This window comes from Osmerus eperlanus, chromosome 7, assembly GCF_963692335.1.
Source record: "Osmerus eperlanus chromosome 7, fOsmEpe2.1, whole genome shotgun sequence".
NCBI classification, from domain to species: Eukaryota; Metazoa; Chordata; class Actinopteri; order Osmeriformes; family Osmeridae; genus Osmerus; species Osmerus eperlanus.
Window position 1 is genome coordinate 3291990 of NC_085024.1, and position 24866 is coordinate 3316855.

Consider the following 24866-nt stretch of genomic DNA (forward strand, 5'->3'; position numbering starts at 1 on the left):
AGTGATTGTCTCCCATGTATGCACAGGAACACTGAAGCTATGTAAGTGTGTCTCTTTGGTACAGCTTTACTGTGCAACACTAGTTCACTCCAATGTGAATACTTAGCTATAAAAATAGCATTGGCGCTGACCCACAGCAGTTAGCTAGCGTTAATCGTTCATCCTAAATTTGGAGCCGGAAAAAACCTACACATTTGTAGGGTTATGTATAGTTTGAACAGTACTTGCAACAATCACGATCCAAGCAGGCAGCTCAGGTGAAATGGTCGAAAAGACAAACGGTTGGGAAAGCGCGAAATCTGACGTCATTTCCACCTCAAAACGATTTCACTTCCTGAAAATTGCATGTAAACCCATAGATATATATATGTGTAAACCAATCTCATACGTTTTAAATAATTGAATCTTGCTTGTTTCACAGCTAGCCATATTTAAAACATTATAGTATATTTTAATTGATAATGTTTAATATATTTAGGAATTAATAGACTTATGCTCATTCTAAGGATTTTAATTAATACATTTTGAGAAAATAATAAAATCAAATAGATGTAAATACTTAATTATAAAATATGCCATGATTCATTTCTGTGAGTGTACCCTCGAACTCTTCTATCGTGCTGTATCCACCGTGGATCCACCTGTCTCTTCTTGATCCCACAATGCAGTGCAGTTCAAGTGCAATTCAAGTTTTACAGTAATGTATTGGGTTATCTCAAAGGATGATTTGAATTGAGTATTTTACTGTGAAATAACCCAACAAAATGCTGTGAAATCCCGGTATCGATTTGTTCACAGTAACTTACTGTGTATACATTGATTTCACAGTAAATTCTACATTACAACATGATATCGTTATTATTACAGTTAAAGCCTGTAAAGTTATAATACAATGATTTATTGTGAAATATTGCAGTTAAATATTGTAAAATCCTGGTAACATTTTACAGTGAAGATATGGAAAATGTTAACTCTCCCGGGTCACTTTAGACCCATGTTGTGTATCAAAGGGTTAATAGCCATGCATCACAATTCTAAACCCTTTCATCTTGTTCTACTCTATCATTGTCCACGGGCCAAAGCTTGACACTTTCAAGGGGATTTTAATGAACATGGGTTTACGTTTCCTTCAAAGAGGCCATTCCTATTTCAATTCCAAACAAAATAGTTAATTTGTTAATTCACTGAGCTGTCTGTAGTTAAAATACGGTCGCCTATCCTTAGAACAGGGGGATGTATTTCCTTTCAGGAAATAGGAGGATCAATAATAAAATAAATGGATAATTATAAAAATGAATAAAACCAATTGAAACTGTTTTAGGCCTATTTAACATTTGCAATGAAAGTCATTACATTTCAACCCTGCTGTCAAAAAGGTGGGCAGCATACAGAGTCGGGATCGATATGTAGGCTATCCCAATCACAACATACCCATGTCTCTTGAAAGCACTGACAAATGTCCGTGTTTTTGTTTGATCGATTGTTTGCAGAAGGACGATGCATCTAAGGTTCGGTGTCAATGACCGCGCGCGCGTTTGTGTGCATATTTACATTTATTCATTTAGCAGACTCATATGAGAGAGAGAGAGAGAGAGAGAGAGAGAGAGAGAGAGAGAGAGAGAGAGAGAGAGAGAGAGAGAGAGAGAGAGAGAGAGACACAGATAGAGAGAGAGAGAGACACAGATAGAGAGAGAGAGAGACACAGATAGAGAGAGAGAGAGACACAGATAGAGAGAGAGAGAGACACAGAGGGGGAGAGAGACAGATAGAGAGGCAAACTATTTTCCTTCGTGCCTTCGCCCTCATCTCACTTGCGCATTTCGCTGGCTACCTGCAAACCGAATGCAGATAGAAACACTGTTGTGTATTAACACTCAACTTTATTTACTGTTAAGTTTATTTTTAAAACAATCAATTAGGCCTAAGCTAAATCATGCAACCCAGGAAATCGTTCGATCAACCTAGAAAGACTTTACTTGCGGTTAATAATTTCTTCGACTTGGGGATTTCATCGACTTGTTTCGCACAAAATGCTACTAACTGAAATTAAATAAAAGATCTTAGTGTAAGTTAAGCAAGACCCGTTTTAGTACGTCATCTTCAGAAAGCGTTTTTCTTTTCCTTGTCAGCATTTCTGTGGACGTTTTGAGATGTCCGGATTTCATTCAAATACCTCTGTAGCACCGGACCCGGTGTACGAATGGAGATATGAATATTACGACGACGAAGAACCGGTGTCTTTCGAGGGACTCAAAGCGCACAGGTGTAAGTATCAAAATAACGAAACTTGTGTCCGCACTGTTGATTTATAGGATAGCTGAATCTTCTGAAATTAGAAAATGTATTACTGAACAAACTGATACAGCGCACAAGCAATGCTGTTCTGCTAGAAAAGGGGAACAGAATGAACGAGGGAGCGAGAGAAAGAGAGATAACAAGAAGGACCGAGGAAGAAAAAGCGAGATTGAAAGGAGAAAGCGAGACGTTTGCCCAGATTATTTCACAGTCATGTTGAGGTTATTTCTCATAGATTTGTTTGTATTCTCTCGGCTCCAGACCCTAACAGATGAACTTTTATTTCTTATGTTCTATATATTCTTATGTTTCTTATATACTAAATGACTTCAATCCAACCTATGTTCTTCCGTAGACTCCATAGTGATCGGATTCTGGGTGGGCCTGGCCGTGTTCGTGATCTTCATGTTTTTCGTGTTGACGCTGTTGACCAAGACCGGAGCTCCGCATCCAGAGTGAGTGTTCCGCACACCGTCCAGCCGTCGCGCCCCTCCGTACACGCACGCAGTTTCCACACGGGTTCTGATCAGTACTTACATAATATCATACGAGATAGCTTTAGGAAGACGTTACCAATTGGAGATGGTGTTCAGTCAGTCAGCAGGCATGCTGTCAGTTTACTATCACCCCTACTACTACCCTCCTACCCATGCGGGTACTACCATGTAGCACTGCTTAAGTCATTTTGGGAATAGGGTGCATGCATGCGTTTTACTTGACTAGAACACTGGTTTGAGTGGTGGTATTCGATCTGGTTCAGGACCATGGACAGCACAGATGTAACTTTGAGTTCACATCTGCCTGTAAAATACTGGTGGGATATGTTTTCTCTATCCCTCCCTCTCTCTATCCCTCCCTCTCTCTATCCCTCCCTCCCTCCCTCAATCCCTCCTGCCATTCCAACTTCTCACTTGTTCTCTCTCCCTCCCTATACCGTTTGTTTTCCCCTCCCCCCTGCATCTCCCTCTCTCTCTCCTTGCATGTTTCTGAATGAAGTTTCTCTAGGAACACTCTCTCCATTTGGCACGTTTCTCTCATCTCAGATGTCACACACAGTCTCTCTGAGGCCCCCCCCACCCTTTCTTGAGGAGATGTGTCAGTAGCCGTCTGAGCATAGCCTGCTTTTCCGGCTTAGAGTGTGTGTGTGTGTTAGAGTGTGTGTGGATTACTAACTGCCAGCAAGCTCCTTAGCTCTGGGAGTCTTCCAGTCTTCTGATGTAAACAAACTAACAGCTGTGGGGGAATAGTGCAGCATTAGCATACTGCGCTAATAAGATAGTCCCATTGTTTATCCTTTCTCCTCAGCAAGTACTCTTATCTACTCTGGTGGTTTATTGATGAGTTTAACTACTTGAAATGCATGAACACCTTGTGTGTGTGTGTGTGTGTGGGCGCATGCCGTTGTTTAACAAATAAATATTTGAAGAAGCAATTCTATGTCTTTCCTAGCCATTGTATGTTTGTGTGGTGTGTGTGTGTATGCTATGTGTGTGTTTGCTGTAAATGCATGTGGTATATGTTGTGAAGGTGTGTATGATGCATGTATGTGTGTGTGTTGTGTGAACGTGTGTAAGATGTATGTGTGTGTTGTGTGAAGGTGTGTAAAATGTATGTGTGTGTGTGTTTATGATGTATTAGTAAATAAGACTAGTGCTGCTTCAGGGTGAATAGCTATCTGTTCTGTCCAGGGAAGTGTTCCAGTACTGATCACTGGCAGAATCAGAATCAGAATTCGGTTTATTCGCCATGTATGTTATACAAACACAGAATTTACTGTGGCAGGGAGGTGCAAAACACATTTACTGTGGCAGGCAGGCTGGCTGGCAGGCAGACAGGCAGGCAGGCAGGCAGGCAGACAGGCAGGCAGGCAGGCAGGCAGGCTGGCAGGCAGGCAGGCAGGCTGGCAGGCAGGCAGGCAGGCAGACAGACAGGCAGGCAGGCAGGCAGACAGGCTGGCAGGCAGGCAGGCAGGCAGGCAGGCAGGCAGGCAGGCTGGCAGACAGACAGGCAGGCAGGCAGACAGGCTGGCAGGCAGACAGGCAGGCAGGCAGACAGGCAGACAGGCAGGCAGGCAGGCAGACAGGCAGGCAGGCAGGCAGACAGGCTGGCTGGCTGGCTGGCTGGCCCACAGCCACAGGCCTCTGTTGTGGATACTGCAGAGATCCAGCCAGTGCTGTATAACCATGACTCATCTGATTGTTGAGCTTGGCTATGCTCCTTCTGGCGACACATCAGTCACCAGATACCTGCTGGGAGGGGATGTGGTGGGGAGCCAATATCTAGTCAATATATTCAGGCTGTGAAAACACACACACACACACACACACACACACACACACACACACACACACACACACACACACACACACACACACACACACACACACACACACACACACACACACAGTCCTTCACACACCCCATGTGGTCATTCACACATCTACATAACATGCATGCAGGCTTTCACAGCTTGATTGCACACAAACACACACACAACACTTTGAATCACACAAACATTCTCAATAACACACTTACACACTTAAAAACTGTAAGGGGGAAATAAGTCCATAGCGACAGAAAGCGAGGCCTTAGTAACCAAAAGTCTCGATTGAAAAGTTAACTTCTCGCTACAGTAGCCATGACCGAACTTGTCTAACTTAATCGACTTACTGGACAACATTTTCAAGGGCTTAGGTTTGATTTAAGCTTTGGTATGGATATCAACAGTTGATGCTAGTGCGGCAGGAACATTTATTTTTGCTTCATTTGAGTGCAATAAGTTTCACAGTTTTTGGTCGGGACATTTCATGTTTCCGTGGCTTTGGTGGGAACTTGTCTCCAGCGCTACTACTAAATGTCTACGCCCTTGAACATTAAAGTTGGCAGTCCAAAATACATTTCAGATTATTTACATTTTTAGGCATGCTTTCACTTACCATTTTACGTCTTATCATACGGCCAAATGAGCAGTGTTGAGTTATAATGCTGACACAGTACTTGAATCAGCTCGTTTCAAAGGGTTTTCTGTATGGAGGCAAGACAATACAAAGTGGGTACTTTAGTTTCCGTAGAGATGCCGTTAATTTTATCTACACTTTCATGAGTTAACGTGCTTCCATTCAGTCTCTTGACTGACATGACAAATGACGCTGTCCAGGGTGTCACAACAGCGCCGTGTTTCAGAACTAGTATGTTTGAATGCTGTTTCAAAGCTAGTATGTTTGAATGCTGTTTCAGAACTAGTTTGAATGCCGTTTCAAAGCTAGTAGCCTATGTTTTAAAGCTGTTTCAGAACTAGTATGTTTGAATGCCGTTTCAGAGCTAGTATGTTTCAATGCCATTTCAGAACGTTTTAATACGGTTTCATTGCTGTTTCAGAACTAGTATGTTTTCATTATTGTGCAGTGGGTTAAGAGCTGGGGCGTCGTGACCCAGTATACATCTGCTCTGCTGTGTAAAATCAAAAGTTTGTCAGTGCATTCATTTAGCCTAGATTCATAATCCCAGAAAATATAAACGCAGTATCCCAATCAACGCTTGTAAAATCAAAGCAGTTTAACCGAAAACACAAACCGATGCTGTCGTGGAAGTTTTTGAGAGAATCAATTTTGAAACTGCAATTCCTTCGCTCGCACATACCCGCCACCGTCGCTGCTGATTCTGTCTGTAAACTGTGACAAATGCCGTTGCCATTCTTCCTGTCTTTCAGGACACTCACGAAACCACAGCCTTGATCTTTCCGATCCAAGCGCTGTCTTTCTGGCAATTTTTGCAGACATTATTAAACAGACGGCGGACTAGCACATTCGGAAGAAAAAATTATGTGTATTTTTATGGATTAGTTCTTTTCTTATCTTATACTCCTCGTTGTTTCAAACAAACATTTAACACAAAAGACAAACTTTTACAATTTCCTCACTTTTTCTTTAACTTCTCTTTCCTCACATAAAAGAGAAGTCAGGATTCAAATTCTACATGGAAAACACCACATCAGATTTGCCGTTTACACATCCATCCAAATCCTGGTCGGCAATCTGCAACTCGCCCATTTGGTTAGGATTTATTAACAAATGTTTGCCATGCATTTGTCTACCACCAGACTTAGAATTAATCATAACACACACATCTCAGTAGCAATAAACTCATGCAGAACTCGTAACCCCTAATGGGACTCAAGATCCTTTGTACGACTTCAACGCAACAGGCCTCGAACCCTTTAACATGTATTAGTATACTTAGTAATTACATGACTTCAATAGATAGCTCATACAATTCCAAAATATCGCAATAACATGTATTTGTGAGAAAGAAAAAAAATCGGTAACTAGATATGACAATTTCAACCAATCCATTTACAGATCAGGATCCACTGTGAGTTTCGAGAACATTCCACATTACCCATACACTCATCCACACACCCATGGATGGACAACCATATGCACTATGCATATGACAACTGGCGCAGCAACAAATAAACTGGCCATCTGCATCTTTGAACTACACAAAGACTAAACACAGACCACAACTGCATCTTTGAACTACTCAAAGACTAAACACAGAGGATTTACAGTAGGAATGTAGCAATATCACAGATAGAATTGCACATCTATTTATCGGACTAAAATTGTACCATTCAAACAAAACCCCATCAAATTCAACAATAACTTTAACCTCACCATAACTTCGCTCAAAGTAATCGATCTCAGTAACTCACCACTTTCCCCTGTTCAAAATGCTGCATCGAATCACCTGACCCTGAGGAAGAATCCCGTTCTTGCCACTCACGAGTCCAGGTCGGATCTCAATGAACATCCTAGTGCCCCCTCCAAAACTGTCGTGGAAGTTTTTGAGAGAATCAATCGTTTAAGCTGAAGTCGGGTGAAGTACAGAGTTAATGTTTATTTGACGTAGATTTGAACATAATAACGTTATCAACATAACATCATCGACACACAAACATAAGACAATAACACAAAGACAATTCTATACAGCTCCATCTAGCATTCTAGAATGGAACCGGGAGAATCCAGCCCACCAGCACTACCCAGCTGATGGCCCTGAACCCCCCAGAACATTCTTCAACAGACCATTTTATAGATACGACAGTTCTCAAAAGCCATTGGTCCATCCTACAGACATGCAGCTATACCAAATCTCTTCTGTCATTGGTTAAATCCTTAGAACAATACAGTTGAATCCACATTGTCTTCAGACCAACTGTCTCTTCCCCCCAGGTGACAAGAACTCTCTCAGGTCACCCAGACTTCCCGTCTCTTAGACTTCACGTCTCCTAGTTAGGTGTCATAAAACTGCAAATGGCATCTCTACCAAATGGAGTTGAATCAACATTCATTGTATCAAGCTACTTAACCAACTGTAAACTTATCCTAAAACACATTCATTGTACATAGGCCCAAAATTTCTTTCACAATGCCCGCAGAATTCCATGTCAGCGCGCCCTTCTGAGCTTGCCAAATAGCCACTGCAGCACGCACACAGGTGTCACCTGTGTGCGTCCAGGTGTCACTTGGACTCAGAGGGTGACTCAGCACACAAGTCAGAATAGAGTATAGGCTAAGAAAATTACAAAACTAATGAAAGTTTCTAAATGATAGACGTACCGATCATCTTATTTTGACTAAAACATAAAAACAATATTACATGAAGCTCAAAAAACAGATTTTGCCCTAAAATGAATGCGAAAAAAAATGTGCGCACTCGCATTAACTATTGATGTCCCTGCCAAAGCTGATATCAAACTTGCGTCCCTGAACTGTTGTATAGTGGGTAAAGCAAGGGGAGTTTCTATAGCCGAGTAGTGTTTTGTGCTCAGCAAGCTTGGAAGAAAAAGGGGATATGAATAGGGGCCTGTGCCCCACTTAAGGTCGAACAACGCCCCTGGTTAAGAGACTGGATCAGGTAGCTTACCAGCTTCGACTATGTTATGAGGGAATATGATATGTTTAGCTATAGGTATAGCTACGTAAAACTTACAGTTTTTTTTATTCGCTTTGGTACTATTCTCACAAGTATGTGGTAAACCTCACAACTGTTAGTACAAAACTCAAAGCAGATCATCAAAAAGTCTGTTTTTTCAAACATGTAATCACATGTTCAATTGACAAAGTACAATGCACAAAATTACACAATCACTTTTTCACCACACCTAATCAGTGTGTCATCAAAGAAATATCTTTCATATGAAGAAATTGTCTTTCACAATGCAATGCTCACAATACTGTTGATATGCTTCTCATCTAATTTGCGTAAATACATTTGACCAACACTTAATCCAACTGATCTTAATGGTTAATCACTGAACCGTTTGGTAAACCTATATATTTTCATTTCAGCAATAAACAGTATATTGACTTTGAGAACTACAGAAATAAAATGTGTTTTTGTACGAACATATAAATTAACCACACATGATGAATACTCGTTATTGCTACTTGATTTCAGATTGGGATAACCACAATTGGTCATTAGATATACGTAAAAGTGGGGGCGTAAACACTGGCAATTTCTTTCAACATAGCAGGATAGACAGCAAGGAATAGGAAGAGCTCGTGGACAAGGGATCCGTCAGAGAGGTGGGCATGAGAGAGGTCAACAGAGAGGTCAGAGGGGTGGGCATGAGAGAGGTCAACAGAGAGGTCAGAGGGGTGGGCATGGGCACCAACAGAGAGGTCAGAGAGGTGGGCATGGGCACCAACAGAGAGGTCAAAGAGGTGGGCATGGGCACCAACAGAGAGGTCAGAGAGGTGGGCATGGGCACCAACATAGAGGTCAAAGAGGTGGGCATGGGCACCAACAGAGAGGTCAGAGAGGTGGGCATGGGGCCTCTAAATGTTATGTTTTGTTCTCATTTTGTTACATACAGTAATAGAAAGTATACCTATGTTACAATTATATCTGAAAATAGTAAAAAGTACGTAATTTGCCCAAATGATTGTAGACGATGTCTTCATTGATCCTTCAGTTGATTACACATAGGATGGATATTTTGGAAATTATTATTTATTATGTAAATGTGAGTAATGTAAGTGTATTGCCTACTGTGAAACTATGTAATCTGTCTTTTACATAGTACTGGAACATATTAATTTCAGCACTTCTAAGGCCGATTTGAAACATGTATCTTGCATTGTTTGCTGTTGGATGAACTGATTGTTAAAAGTACTAAACTGAAAGAAGATCATACTGTTGTGTTTCGGTGATTAAACCAAATGTTCCCATTACATATTACAATAATCTTGTGTTTGAAACAATGATTATGTGGACTGGAAACATGTGCAACTGACAAAGCATTCAATCAGGTTTTGAAAGAATGACTAGCTGCGTTACAAGTGTGATCAGTTTGGATTTTTGTACTAAGAGTTTTGAAAATGTACACCTTACTTGTGAAAATAGTACCAAAGCGAATAAAAAAAACTGTAAACTGGGGGGTAGAACATAAAACTGAGGGGGAAAAGTGCCACTGAGTGGGCACACACTCAATCACACACACACACCCATGCACAGCACACTCTCAAAACACTCACACACACGTACACACAAACACTCTCAATCACACACTCACAGAACCCCCAGTCTCACGTGTTTGTGTGTCCCCTGTCCTGCAGAGGAGCTGACAGCTGTGAGAAGCGTGTCGGTGCCACCAGCTGCATGGAGGAGCTGGCTCCTCCGGCCTCCAACACCGACCACAGGGCCTGCTTCTCTCGCCCTCTGCTGGACACCTCCCGCTCCTTCCTCCACTGCTACATCAACGAGGAGCAGCAGGGCCCAGGCCAGAGGCCCGGGCCTGGAGTTGGTGGAGCGCCCCAGGCAGGGCATGCCCCTGGCAGGCTCGGCAGCCCAGAGGAGGCGGGGGGTCTGGGGCTGGAGGGGGTGGCGGTGATGGGGAACCGTGCTGAGAGAGAGTCCGAACTCCTGGCCCACTTCAACATCCCCAACTTCGTGAACAGCTCCAGTCTGGGGGAGGATTACCTGCTGCTGGGGGGCCCGCCAATCATCCTGGAGGGGGACTGTTCGCCCAATAGGAACCGTGATGTGGTTGACTGAGGTCCCGCCCCCCTCACACCCCCTCCCTCCTGTGAGGACGTGGTTGGTGCACGCTGCTGACCTCCTGCATATCCCGGCTTCTTCACCAGTCATTCCAGTATGGTGAGGTGTGTGAGGACATGACACCCTCTGGCCACCCAGAACATACCAGGATACAGGAAACAGGACAGGAAACAGGAAATAGGACTCATCAGTAGCAACTCTTGTTAGAAGTATGTTCCCCAATGTACAGTGTACAGTTCTAAGGTAATATGTATTCATTTAATAATATTGTATTTATTTAACAGACACTTATCCTAAACGATGTCCAGGGGGATTTGAACCTGCCGCTTCTTGGTCTGCAGTCACCGAGCTCTTCACAATCCAACCCACAACCGCTGTTCATCTGGGTTCCCACCGTCGTCATGGCGACATTCTAGCTTTTCTGACATGGTTGAGGGTGAGCTAGGTCGCTAACGAGCCACCTCGTTAGAGCTCCACGGACCCACCAAGGCCAGCTGTTACAGCTGGACCTGGAAGAGGAGAGCCCAGTCTCCGGAAGCGAGACGGGCACCGGAGCTGGAGCATTTGTCTGGAACTAAACAACCGTCAGAAAGAGGTCAAATGCGTTCTGACATCGTTAAGGAGAGTGTTGTGATCTGCCACCAGTGATTTGTCTATGGGTATAGTGTGGCATTAAATGCAAATATATGCTAATGTGATGTTGTGAGATGCTAATGAGATGCTAATGAGATGCTAAGGAGCCGGGTGAGAGACAGAGGAAGATGTGAAGACAGTGATTGGCCGTGTTTAAGAGGTTTGGGGGAAAGTAAAAGAATAAATAAAAAAGTATTGAAACGTTATTTATTTTGACCACATATGGAATACATTACATACATAACCACAAATAAAACAGGGCTCTCTCTATACACACAAAACAATCTACAAAAATAAAGCCTTTACGTATTGCTTCAGCGAGCAGACTCATGGCATGAATAATTATGAGCTACGGTAGCGGACCCTTTGTACAACAAAGAGGTGTGTGTAACGTGTGAGAGAGACAGGTGTGTAATGTGTGTGAGAGAGAGACAGGTGTGTAATGTGTGTGTGAGAGAGACAGGTGTGTAATGTGTGTGTGTGAGAGACAGGTATGTAATGTGTGTGTGTGAGAGACAGGTATGTAATGTGTGTGTGAGAGAGAGACAGGTGTGTAATGTGTGTGTGTGAGAGACAGGTGTGTAATGTGTGTGTGTGTGAGAGACAGGTGTGTAATGTGTGTGTGTGAGAGACAGGTGTGTAATGTGTGTGTGTGAGAGACAGGTGTGTAATGTGTGTGTGTGAGAGACAGGTGTGTAATGTGTGTGTGTGAGAGACAGGTGTGTAATGTGTGTGTGTGAGAGACAGGTGTGTAATGTGTGTGTGTGAGAGACAGGTGTGTAATGTGTGTGTGTGAGAGAACGAGAAGAGTGTGTTTGTGTCCATGTGGGAAAAAGACCATGAAAGAGATGAGCACAGATTGTGTGTTTGTGGGAAGGTGTGTGTGAGAACATGTGAGCACAGGTGTGTGAGTGCGTGTGCGAGAGCGAGCACCTGAGGATGCACGCAGGCTTGTGTGTGTGAGCGAGCGTGTGTGTGTGTGAGTGTGGGTGTCAGGTGGTCCAGGCTCCGCCCAGGTGGGCGGGGCTAGGGATGACCACTCCCTGCTGCTGCAGCGCTCTCAGGATGTCCAGGATGGAGTCCAGCTCCAGGCGGAACACCTCCAGCTCCCGGCTCCTCTCCTGGGCCAGCCTCCGCCAGGCCTGCGCCTCCCCTGCCTCTCCCTGCTGCTGCCCCGGCAGACTCCGGCCCACCACCTGGGGCAGGGGAGGGGGGGGAGGAGAGGAGGGGGAGGTAGGTGGAGGAGGGGTAATGGGTTGTTGGTTACCTGGGCCGTATTTGACATGAGACGGGCATACTAAACAAATGTTTGTCATTTCTGTTGTGTGCTCCTTTTGTGTGTATGTGTGTGTGTGTATGTATCAGTAATCACCTGCTGGAGCAGGTCTCCTCCCTCCAGGGCTGTGTGTGTGTGTATGTGTTCAGTCGGAGCGAGTGTGTTCAGTCTGAGTGTGTGTGTTCAGTCTGAACGTGTGTGCGTGTGTGTGTGTTCAGTCTGAAAGTGTGTGTGTTCGTGTGTGTGTGTTCAGTCTGAGTGTGTGTGTTCGTGTGTGTGTGTTCAGTCTGAGCGTGTGTGTTCGTGTGTGTGTTCAGTCTGAGCGTGTGTGTTCGTGTGTGTGTTCAGTCTGAGCGTGTGTGTTCGTGTGTGTGTTCAGTCTGAGTGTGTGTGTGTTCAGTCTGAGTGTGTGTGTGTGTGTGTTCAGTCTGAGTGTGTGTGTGTGTGTTCAGTCTGAGCGTGTGTGTGTGTGTTCAGTCTGAGCGTGTGTGTGTGTGTTCAGTCTGAGCGTGTGTGTGTTCAGTCTGAGCGTGTGTGTGTGTGTTCAGTCTGAGCGTGTGTGTGTTCAGTCTGAGTGTGTGTGTGTTCAGTCTGAGTGTGTGTGTGTGTTCAGTCTGAGTGTGTGTGTGTATTCAGTCTGAGTGTGTGTGTGTGTGTTCAGTCTGAGTGTGTGTGTGTGTGTTCAGTCTGAGTGTGTGTGTGTGTTCAGTCTGAGTGTGTGTGTGTGTGTTCAGTCTGAGTGTGTGTGTGTGTTCAGTCTGTGTGTGTTCAGTCTGAGTGTGTGTGTGTGTGTTCAGTCTGAGTGTGTGTGTGTGTGTTCAGTCTGAGTGTGTGTGTGTGTGTGTTCAGTCTGAGTGTGTGTGTGTGTGTTCAGTCTGAGTGTGTGTGTGTGTTCAGTCTGAGTGTGTGTGTGTGTGTGTGTTCAGTCTGTGTGTGTGTGTGTGTGTTCAGTCTGAGTGTGTGTGTGTGTGTGTTCAGTCTGAGTGTGTGTGTGTGTTCAGTCTGAGTGTGTGTGTGTGTTCAGTCTGTGTGTGTGTGTGTTCAGTCTGAGTGTGTGTGTGTGTTCAGTCTGAGTGTGTGTGTGTGTTCAGTCTGAGTGTGTGTGTGTTCAGTCTGAGTGTGTGTGTGTGTGTTCAGTCTGAGTGTGTGTGTGTGTTCAGTCTGAGTGTGTGTGTGTGTTCAGTCTGAGTGTGTGTGTGTTCAGTCTGAGTGTGTGTGTGTGTTCAGTCTGAGTGTGTGTGTGTGTGTTCAGTCTGAGTGTGTGTGTGTGTTCAGTCTGTGTGTGTGTGTGTGTTCAGTCTGAGTGTGTGTGTGTGTTCAGTCTGAGTGTGTGTGTGTGTGTGTTCAGTCTGAGTGTGTGTGTGTGTGTGTTCAGTCTGAGTGTGTGTGTGTGTTCAGTCTGAGTGTGTGTGTGTGTTCAGTCTGAGTGTGTGTGTGTGTGTGTTCAGTCTGAGTGTGTGTGTGTGTGTGTTCAGTCTGAGTGTGTGTGTGTGTTCAGTCTGTGTGTGTGTGTGTGTTCAGTCTGAGTGTGTGTGTGTGTTCAGTCTGAGTGTGTGTGTGTGTGTGTTCAGTCTGAGTGTGTGTGTGTGTTCAGTCTGTGTGTGTGTGTGTGTGTTCAGTCTGAGTGTGTGTGTGTGTTCAGTCTGAGTGTGTGTGTGTGTGTGTTCAGTCTGAGTGTGTGTGTGTGTTCAGTCTGAGTGTGTGTGTGTGTGTGTTCAGTCTGAGTGTGTGTGTGTGTTCAGTCTGAGTGTGTGTGTGTGTGTGTTCAGTCTGAGTGTGTGTGTGTGTTCAGTCTGAGTGTGTGTGTGTGTGCTGACCTGCTGCAGCTCCCTCTCCCTCTGAGCATGTCTGACCTCCATGCTGTGGATCTTCCTGTCCAGGCTGAGGAAGTGTCTCAGCTGGGGGCTGTGAGCCTCCGTCGCCTGCTTTAGGTCCTCCAACAGCCTGGCCAGCTACAAACACACACCACGGTCAGCTACACACACACACCACGGTCAGCTACACACACACACCACGGTTAGCTACACACACACACCACGGTCAGCTACAAACACACCACGGTCAGCTACACACACACACCACGGTCAGCTACACACACACACCACGGTCAGCTACAAACACACACCACGGTCAGCTACACAAACACACACCACGGTCAGCTACACACACACACACCACGGTCAGCTACACAAACACACACCACGGTCAGCTACACAAACACACACCACGGTCAGCTACAAACACACACCACGGTCAGCTACACAAACACACACCACGGTCAGCTACACACACACACACCACGGTCAGCTAAAAACACACACCACGGTCAGCTACACACACACACACCACAGTCAGCTACACACACACACACCACGGTCAGCTACAAACACACACCACGGTCAGCTACACAAACACACACCACGGTCAGCTACAAACACACACCACGGTCAGCTACACAAACACACACCACGGTCAGCTACAAACACACACAACGGTCAGCTACACACGCACATCACGGTCAGCTACACACACACACACCACGGTCAGCTACACAAACACACACCACGGTCAGCTACACAAACACACCACGGTCAGCTACACAAACACACCACGGTCAGCTACACAAACACACACCACGGTCAGCTACACAAACACACACCACGGTCAGCTACACAAACACACCACGGTCAGCTACACAAACACACACCACGGTCAGCTACACAAACGCACACCACGGTCAGCTACACAAACACACACCACGGTCAGCTACAAACACACACCACGGTCAGCTACACACGCACACACCACGGTCAGCTACACATGCACACCACGGTCAGCTACACAAACACACACCACGGTCAGCTACACAAACACACACCACGGTCAGCTACACAAACACACCACGGTCAGCTACACAAACACACACCACGGTCAGGTACACACGCACACCACGTCAGCTACACAAACACACACCACGGTCAGCTACACAAACACACACCACTGTCAGCTACAAACACACACCACGGTCAGCTACACAAACACACACCACGGTCAGCTACAAACACACACAACGGTCAGCTACACATGCACACACCACGGTCAGCTACACACGCACATCACGGTCAGCTACACACACACACACCACGGTCAGCTACACAAACACACACCACGGTCAGCTACACAAACACACCACGGTCAGCTACACAAACACACCACGGTCAGCTACACAAACACACACCACGGTCAGCTACACAAACACACCACGGTCAGCTACACAAACACACACCACGGTCAGCTACACAAACGCACACCACGGTCAGCTACACAAACACACACCACGGTCAGCTACAAACACACACCACGGTCAGCTACACACGCACACACCACGGTCAGCTACACATGCACACCACGGTCAGCTACACAAACACACACCACGGTCAGCTACACAAACACACACCACGGTCAGCTACACAAACACACCACGGTCAGCTACACAAACACACACCACGGTCAGGTACACACGCACACCACGTCAGCTACACAAACACACACCACGGTCAGCTACACAAACACACACCACGGTCAGCTACACAAACACACACCACGGTCAGCTACACAAACACACACCACGGTCAGCCTTCCCTCCCTCCCTCCCCCCCTCCAACCATCCCTCTCTTCTCATTTCCCAGTGTGGCCCTTTGTGAAATTGACTTTGACACCCCTGAATTACATCCATATATCACTCTATCTTTCCATCCATCACTTCTGAAGAAGATAAATAAGGACATGAATGTGCTTTGCTGTACTGAATTAATGATGGATAGACAAGTATTAAAGGAGTAAACCTAGCATGTAGAGAACAGTGGTCCAGCCACGTGGAGGAGGGGGAGGATGAAAGGAGGGAGAGAGGTTTTACAAGACAGAGAGAAGGAGAATGGCAAGGCAAGGCCAGAGACAACAGCATGCTGAGAGAGGGAGTGTGGGAGTGCGTTCAGGATTAGAAAGGCTGACAGCAACGTTGTTTGTGGTTGTGAACGTTGCCTGGAATGAACAGCGTCCTGATAGCACTGTAGAAACGCATTAAGAAACAGTTTGGGTGTGTTCAACATTAGTCACCCAGTCGAACCTCGAGGACCCTTGATATAGACATGTTTATAAGCAGTTCCTCTCTCCATCCATCCCTTCTGGTTCTGGGGTCTCATTTATAAACGTTGCGTATGCACAAAACGGGGCTGAAAATGTGCGTACGCCACTTCCCACGCAATGGTTGTGATTTCTAAAAAACTAACTTGAGGGGAGAATGTGCGGTCCTCCACGCAAACTGTGACCCACCCGTAGGCCTACGCACATTTTGGAGACATTGGGAATTGGCGACGCAGATGACCGTACTGTAGTCAGACTGCAGAGAGTAACTGTGGGAAGAACGATTACTCGTAATATTTATATATTTTGTTTTCCTCATACTTTTTTCACTCGATTTCATCATTATCATGAAGATTAGATTAAATCCAGCAGTGTTATTTGCGCTTGTACTGAGTGATAATTGTTTCACAAACACCTTGTACAATCCAACTCAAATTTTAAATCAAAATTCAGCGCTGTCTCACCATCAGATTGTCCACTACGGGAGTGCAGGAAGGGGAGATGCCCTGACTGCATGGAATACAGGATAACATCACATATCCAACCTTTACATAACTGCAGAACACAGTGTATAACTAAATATATTTCTTTAATACTGTGCATATATCATCATGAGTCAAAAACTGGAAACACAGCCGTTAAGCTCCCGTGCGATTGCTACACCACGTCCTCGTTATCAGTCCAAACTGTAACACTGTTCATAACAAACCCGACATGAAGAAACGTGTGTTTACGGATACGCTTTTGTTTTCAAATTGTTACCTCGCATTGCTTTTTTATTTATTGATGATCCCGCTGCTGTCAGATTCACGTAGGCACACTTGTGGGTAGTCTGTGATTTATAAAGGGAACATTGCGTACAGGTGTGCGTACGCACGGTTTTATAAATCAGATTTTTTGGGGGGCGTACGACATTTTAGGCTTTTGGGCGTACGTACACTTTAAGTAAGAATCCTACGCACAGTTTAATAAATGAGCCCCCTGGAGAGTCAGTCTGGTTGTGGTTGTGGTTGTGGTTGCACCCACCTGGTCCTGGAGAGCGTCCTCTCTGAGCTTGGACACGGCCAGGGCGTCCTTGGTGCTCTGCAGATCCTTCACCTGCTCACGCAGGTGCTGCACCACGACCTGGACACACACACACACACACACACACACAAACACACCCGAACACACGCAAACACACGCACACACACACAATTCAGTTCCATAAAAAAAATCGCATTTTCCCCTAACCCCTAACCTTAACCCCGATTCGAACTTCAACCTTCCCCCTGACGTGAGCCCGAGCCCTTACCTCCTGCGTGGCGATGTGATTGGTCAGTTGGGCCAGCTTGGAGGAGGAGTGTTCCAGGGCGTGGCGTGCCAGCAGGCGCTCCAGCTCCCCCTGGTGGACGACCTGAACACACGACAGCTGCTCCGCCGAGCTCTCCTGGAGCCTGGGCACACACACACACACACACACACACACACACATACACACACGAATATGAGCATACACACACATACACAGGAACCACACACACACACATATACACACACACGAATACGAGCATACACACACATACACAGGAACCACACACACACACACACACACACACACACACACATGCACATACACACAAAAAAACACGGACATACACAAACACCCACACGGAAAGAGACACATCCAAACAGGCACACACACACACATCAAACACCAGCACAGGCACACATGTGCTCCTGTTCCTCCCCTCCTGTACTGTACAGCACTGTGCCAACTAGGTCTCCTGCTGGGCTGCTCCAGGTATGGATTATACATGCATAGCTGATGTGATTATTCCTCTGGCAGTAATTAGAGGTAGCTGGCTGCTAGTGGCAATGACAGCGTGGGGGCGGCAGATTGTCAGCTCGTCAAGATACAAAGCACCTGGAAGTATGTGTGTTAGCCGGTGTGTACTGTATGCAGAATGAGTGTTTATGCGCACACACACACACCCCACACACATATACATGTATGTGTGTACATCTCTGTGTGTGTGAGTCTATATCTGTGTGTGTGTGTGTATATATATAACTGTGTGTGTGAGTCTATATCTGTGTGTGTATATATATAACTGTGTCCGAGTCTATATCTGGGTGTGTAGGTGTGTGTGTGTGTGTGTGTGTACGCATATATCTGTGTGTGTGTGTGTGTGTTAAACAGTGGCGGCTGCTGGTCTTTCAAAGAGGGGAAGCTCATTTTCAGCCTACATCATAAAAACTGTGCATTTATTTGGCTAGTTCACTGGCTAGTTCACCCCTACGACACTAGCCTAGCCCACTGTATGAATGAATGAATGAACAAACAAACAATCTAACGAAACAATATTAAACTCGAAGGGGGAAATGTGGGAATTAGGTTAAACTGAAACAAGCAACGTGGTGTATAATTGTATTAAATGTATGATGCAAATTGGCTAGCAATTTCGGCAAGCAAATTCCAAGAAATAGGTTGCAGCAGTTTGTCTTTCAACTACACTTGCAAACTCTGCGATGGGACTGAGCTCGAATAGCTTCCGCGACTTTTTATAACACAAAATCGCTGTCAATCAAAAGGAGATGCAGTCTTTCGACAGACCCTCCAATCATCACGCAGAAGCTCAGCGTCCAGGCCAGCCCACTTCTCCATTCACCCCCAGAGACGCTGAGCGTCTGTGGGCGGGACATAATCGCAGCATTTATCCAATGACAGTATAGTTTCGAAGCAATTAACAAAACTGTTCAAAGCAGCCCCATTGAAGTCCATGGAAGCTGAGCTTCAACAGGGACATGCACTGTACACTGTGTGCGCGTGTTCTAACGCATTTCAAATGTTAACACAATCGTAAATATTTGACCATACATTTTTGGACATTTTAGGGGAAGCTGAGCTTCCCTTGCAGGAACAACCACTGGTGTTAAAGCCCACCTGCATAGCTCCTCCCGGGCCAGCGCTGCGTCCTCCAGCCTCTCCAGCCTCTCCTGTCCCCTCTCCACCTCCAGCCTCTCCAGCCTCTCCCGCAGCGCTTCCTTCTCCTGCAGCACCTCGGAGATGTGGCTCCCCGCGAACGCCGTGGGCTGGTAGGCCTTCTCGTCCAGGGTGGGGGGGAACGCCGCCTCCCCTCGCTCCCCCGGGTCGGCCGGGGGAGCGGGGGGAGGCGCCGGCCTCCGGGGGTCCCCGGCGCGGGCCTCGGGCCTGGGGCCGGGGGCCGGGCCGCCCAGCATGGTCCTCCTCTCTCTCTGGAGCCGGTCCACGGTGCGGGTCAGCTCCTGCACGCTGCGGGTTTTGGCTGCGAGCTCCTGGGTGAGACGCTCGATTCGGGCGCCCTGCGCGGCTTCTGTCTGGCGCTGGTGGCGAGAGGGGCTTCGCAGGCCTCGACCTGAGCCTGGTTCTGGTCCTGGTTCTAGGCTTGGTCTTGTTCCTGGCCCTGGTTCTGGTCCTGTTCCTGGTTCTAGGCTTGGTGTTGTTCCTGGGCCTGGTCGTGTTCCTGGGCCTGGTCCAGCCTGGGCCCGCTGGGAGAGCTGGCCCTGGAGGAGGTGGACCTGGTCCTGGAGGGCTTGCTCCCGGGCCTGCTGGGTCTCCTGCAGCCGGCCCAGCTCCTCCTGCAGGAGTCGAACCCGGGTCTCCCAGGACTCGGACGGGCCGGTCCCAGCAGCCACCTGGCGCTCCAGCTCTGAGATCTGCTGCTCATACTGGAGCTGACACACACACACACACAGACACAGTCAGACACACACACACAGACAGACAGACAGACACACCGACAATATGAACAATATCCTTCCCATCCACAGTCCAAGCTTTCACTCAAGCCTGTAATCCAGACTGCTCTACAGTGTAGCAACACTCAGTAGAATCTCAGTTTCCTGTCCGTGAGTCCTTCTGCACTGACACTGTTCATAACTCTCCTGGCTCTCCTCCTACACCTCCAGCATTTGAACAAACCATGAACTGAGGCGTGACTCATGCATATGGGTGAATGGAGGCCCTGCCTGAGTGCGTCTGTGAGGAGGATATAGATCAGCTCTGTGTGAGTGTGTGTGTGAGGAGGATATAGATCAGCTGTGTGTGAGGTTGGCTGAGAAAACAAGGTGAATCTGCCAGCGTCAGAGAGACGAGAGGAAAGAGGCTTTGTGAGTGCGGGCTGGCCTTGTGCAGTCGTCACCACAACAGTACTTAGGTTTCAGAAACTGGTGAAAGGGCTTTGAATACTCAAAGCACTGTGGCACTCAGGAGGAACAAATACTTCTCGACAATACTTTGAAAGGGTCACAGAAAGAGTATTACAGATCCAGTATTGTGCCCAGATATACAAAGTGTACCTTGTTAGGATCCAGTTTTGTACCCAGCTGTGGTGAGCGCTCCTTGTAAAGAGCCAGTATTGTACCTTGATGCGTTGGAACTGTTGCTCCATGGTCCGCAGGCTCCTCTTGGCGTCCTCGTCTTTGCTCTCCAGCTCCGCCTCCAGCCTGTGGACGCGGCGCTCCAATAGGGCGGCTGTCTGGGTGGGAGGCTCCCCTCCCTGGTCGTGGGCCCCGTTCGCGCCAGCCGCGGCGTAGAGGAGAGCTGGGAGGGAGTTGGGGTTCCTGCGTCTCAGGATCGCCTCCAGCTCCTTCACCTGGAGACCCAGAGGTACACGTGTTACACTGCAGCCAGGAGAACACAGGGAGACCCAGAGGTACACGTGTTACACTGCAGCCAGGAGAACCATCAAGAACAAATGTAAGTAGCAGTAACCAAGTAGCAGGTTAACAGCACACACACACACACACACACACGCACGCACACACACACACATCCCAGCGTACTTGGCGTTCCAGGTTCTGAGTCCTCCTGGCGTCAGCTGCTCTCTCCTGGGCTCTGCTCTGTCGCTGGACAGCTCGACTCCTCCCCACCTCCGCCTTCAGCTTCTCCACCTGGGACCAGCACACACACCCAGCACACACACACCCAGCACACACACACCCAGCACACACACACCCAGCACACACACACCCAGCACACACACCCAGCACACACACTAGCAGTGAGCACACACACTAGCAGTGAGTGCACACACACAGATCAGACATCCTCACACACACCCCCCCCCCCCCATGAAGTGTTTGTGTGACTTGCCCGTGTGTCATCACCCTTCATGTCAAAACAACCAATTCCTGTTATGATTCAATTATTTACTAGAGCACAAACTTGTTTACAAAGCAAAAACGTCAACTATTTTAACTTTATTGTGCTCTCCAAAGTGCACCTGAATAATGTATTTACACAACACACAATCTCTCACTCGCGCTGTGTCTCAAAAACACACACACACACACCCACACACCTGCTGGGTGAGCTTGCTGATCTCTGCCGTGGCGTCCTTCAGCCTGGCGGTGTCTCGGTCCAGCAGGTCCTGGTTGTCAGCGTACCACTGCAGCCTCCTGGTCAGAGCACACACCTCCTCACGGTGCCTCTCCTCCTGCTCCCAGCCCGCCTGGCCTGGGGGGGGGGGGGCATCAGCGGGGGTCAGTGGGGGGCATTAGGTGTGTGTGTGTGTGTGTGTGGGGGGGGTGGCACGGATGGTGTGGTTCCAAGGGGTGTATGTGTCACTATAAACTGTGATTTAAGGGAAAAATCGACCGTTATTGTTGCACTGTGGTGTAGGTGGTGTTATTGTTGCACTGTGGTGCAGGTGGTGTTATTGTTGCACTGTGGTGCAGGTTGTGTTATTGTTGCACTGTGGTGCAGGTGGTGTTATTGTTGCACTGTGGTGCAGGTGGTGTTATTGTTGCACTGTGGTGCAGGTGGTGTTATTGTTGCACTGTGGTGCAGGTGGTGTTATTGTTGCACTGTGGTGCAGGTTGTGTTATTGTTGCACTGTGGTGCAGGTGGTGTTATTGTTGCACTGTGGTGCAGGTTGTGTTATTGTTGCACTGTGGTGCAGGTGGTGTTATTGTTGCACTGTGGTGCAGGTTGTGTTATTGTTGCACTGTGGTGCAGGTGGTGTTATTGTTGCACTGTGGTGCAGGTGGTGTTATTGTTGCACTGTGGTGCAGGTTGTGTTATTGTTGCACTGTGGTGCAGGTGGTGTTATTGTTGCACTGTGGTGCAGGTTGTGTTATTGTTGCACTGTGGTGCAGGTGGTGTTATTGTTGCACTGTGGTGCAGGTGGTGTTATTGTTGCACTGTGGTGCAGGTGGTGTTATTGTTGCACTGTGGTGCAGGTGGTGTTATTGTTGCACTGTGGTGCAGGTGGTGTTATTGTTGCACTGTGGTGCAGGTGGTGTTATTGTTGCACTGTGGTGCAGGTTGTGTTATTGTTGCACTGTGGTGCAGGTGGTGTTATTGTTGCACTGTGGTGCAGGTTGTGTTATTGTTGCACTGTGGTGCAGGTGGTGTTATTGTTGCACTGTGGTGCAGGTTGTGTTATTGTTGCACTGTGGTGCAGGTGGTGTTATTGTTGCACTGTGGTGCAGGGGGGTATTCGTCGTAGCTCGCTAAGCGGTTTAGCGAGCTAATTTTCAGGCTAAGATAAAAAACGCCCCTCTTTTTGGTTCGTGGAAGCAACTTTCGATAAATCACCATAGTAACATATCAATTAGCACTAACCTGCTCCAGAGCAGGCTAACGTAAGTGTAGCTGGATAAGCTTGCCACACCCCCGGAAAATAACATGGCAGCTCCCTTTTTGAGAGACCCAGTTGACCAAGGAGCTATATTTTAGTTCGATTAGCTTTCCATACCAATAGAGTTCTTCGCGATGGCCAAGATCCTTTATTTCACACGGATGAGTTCTTGTTTGAGCGATATCGATTCAGCGGACAAGGACTCATTTATTTGCAAGACCTTCTCGGGCCGTACATTGCAAATTTCACACGACGCAGCAAGCTTTATGCTTTATTATGAGCTTATGCTGCTGTATGTGAATATGTAACGCTATGTTTTACGAAATGTCTTGTCTTATATGGCTTTTTATATGTTTCACTGTGGGAGAGTGGGAAACGTCATATCGATTCCTTTTTATGTCTTGACAGAAATCGACAATAAAGCTACTTGAAACTTTAACTGTGCTTCAGACTGCATAGCCTTGAGTTTTTTTGCGTCAGGTAGGCTATAGGCTACATTTTTATACAGTATAGGCGATGCAGAAAACATTGGCAAAGCCGCAGCATGCGTTGCTGTAAGAAAAGTGTACTTGGCGCTTAACCAGCTGATGAATCAATTCATCATATTCCCTGGCCATGTCCCAGTCAATGAAATCAAAGAGGGATTTACACATATGCCTACATGCATATACACATATATAGTACATGATATAAGCGCAGTAGCCTACATATATCCTCATAATTGTCTATGAATTCGTATCAATTAGATACTCTTTGGCCTTGTTTTTATCTAACCTACTTATTCTGAAAGAGTTGAGATCATTATTTTCGCTAGCAAGATCTCATTCGATTATTAATTTCCATTAAGCCTACTGCCAGCAGGCACATTTAAAGAAATGTGATCTGATTGATTGGGGTAATGAGGCACTTAAAATGAGCCTATACATTTCCCCAAAACTTTCGCATTTAGCTTATCGGCAATGTTTTGCCAAGCTGCTTGTCTTGCTCTGGCAGCGGTGGCGGTGTTTGACTTAGCCATGATAATATATGCTTATTGTCTTCGTAGAGACTCATTATAATAGTTTGCTCGGATGGCGAGAATAGCCTATCACCGCTCTCTCTTTCGTCTTTTCCGCCATCATACCGTTAGAAAATCACGGTTTTGGTGATCGACCTTTCCTGCCTTTTGAAGTAGGACGTGCACGTGCAATTTCCCTGATAAGTTTAGCCTGATTGAAATTAACCACATGATTTGGATGCGGATCAGCCGTTGACGAACCGATATTTGCTGTTCTCACTCATCTCGCTAATGTTAACGGGCTAAAGGGACAATTGATTAACTTAGCTTCAACCCTTACGACAAACGGGGCCCAGGTGGTGTTATTGTTGCACTGTGGTGCAGGTGGTGTTATTGTTGCACTGTGGTGTAGGTGGTGTTATTGTTGCACTGTGGTGCAGGTGGTGTTATTGTTGCACTGTGGTGCAGGTGGTGTTATTGTTGCACTGTGCCTGGAAAAAGACCTGAGCCTGAGCACCGAGGACTGTTAGAACTACTCACCTTCTGCTGTCAAAGGCAGCTGCCTCAAACGCTGTTTCCTGTTTCTTTAAAGCATACTGTTTCTTTTGTGCGCACAGATTGAAAGACTGTTGGTAGGAAAACTAAGCCTTTTCTACATGAATATGGTATAAATGTATTTCCTCTATACAGAAACATGACCTGTGGCCACGCCCCTAGACAGTCTCTCTTGTGGCCACGCCCCTAGACAGTCTCTCTTGTGGCCACGCCCCTAGACAGTCTCTCTTGTGGCCATGCCCCTAGACAGTCTCTCTTGTGGCCATGCCCCTAGACAGCCTCACCTGTGGCCATG

General features: G+C 46.8%; 2 protein-coding genes across 7 annotated transcripts in view; one reads left to right on the forward strand and one right to left on the reverse strand.

Annotated features, from left to right (window-relative positions):
* The first annotated feature begins 1731 nt into the window (after nt 1–1731).
* On the forward strand, nt 1732–11312 carry mrap2a (melanocortin 2 receptor accessory protein 2a). Its single transcript, XM_062466526.1, has 4 exons — nt 1732–2265; nt 2651–2750; nt 9921–10466; nt 10647–11312. Exons 1-3 carry the CDS (start codon nt 2151–2153, stop codon nt 10357–10359), a joined length of 654 nt encoding a protein of 217 aa, XP_062322510.1. The 5' UTR covers nt 1732–2150; the 3' UTR covers nt 10360–10466; nt 10647–11312.
* cep162 (centrosomal protein 162) overlaps nt 11189–24866 on the reverse strand; it is a 33678-nt gene continuing 20000 nt past the window's right edge. For all 6 annotated transcript variants that reach the window (XM_062466514.1, XM_062466512.1, XM_062466513.1 and 3 more), the window contains 9 exons: nt 21739–21893; nt 21221–21328; nt 20800–21030; nt 19341–20110; nt 17709–17850; nt 17441–17539; nt 14089–14223; nt 11945–12191; nt 11189–11878 (listed from right to left, as the gene is read on the reverse strand). In XM_062466514.1, the coding sequence (XP_062322498.1) occupies nt 11988–12191; nt 14089–14223; nt 17441–17539; nt 17709–17850; nt 19341–20110; nt 20800–21030; nt 21221–21328; nt 21739–21893 (1844 nt within the window). In that variant the 3' untranslated portion in view covers nt 11189–11878; nt 11945–11987. The remainder of the gene's footprint in view (nt 11879–11944; nt 12192–14088; nt 14224–17440; nt 17540–17708; nt 17851–19340; nt 20111–20799; nt 21031–21220; nt 21329–21738; nt 21894–24866) is intronic.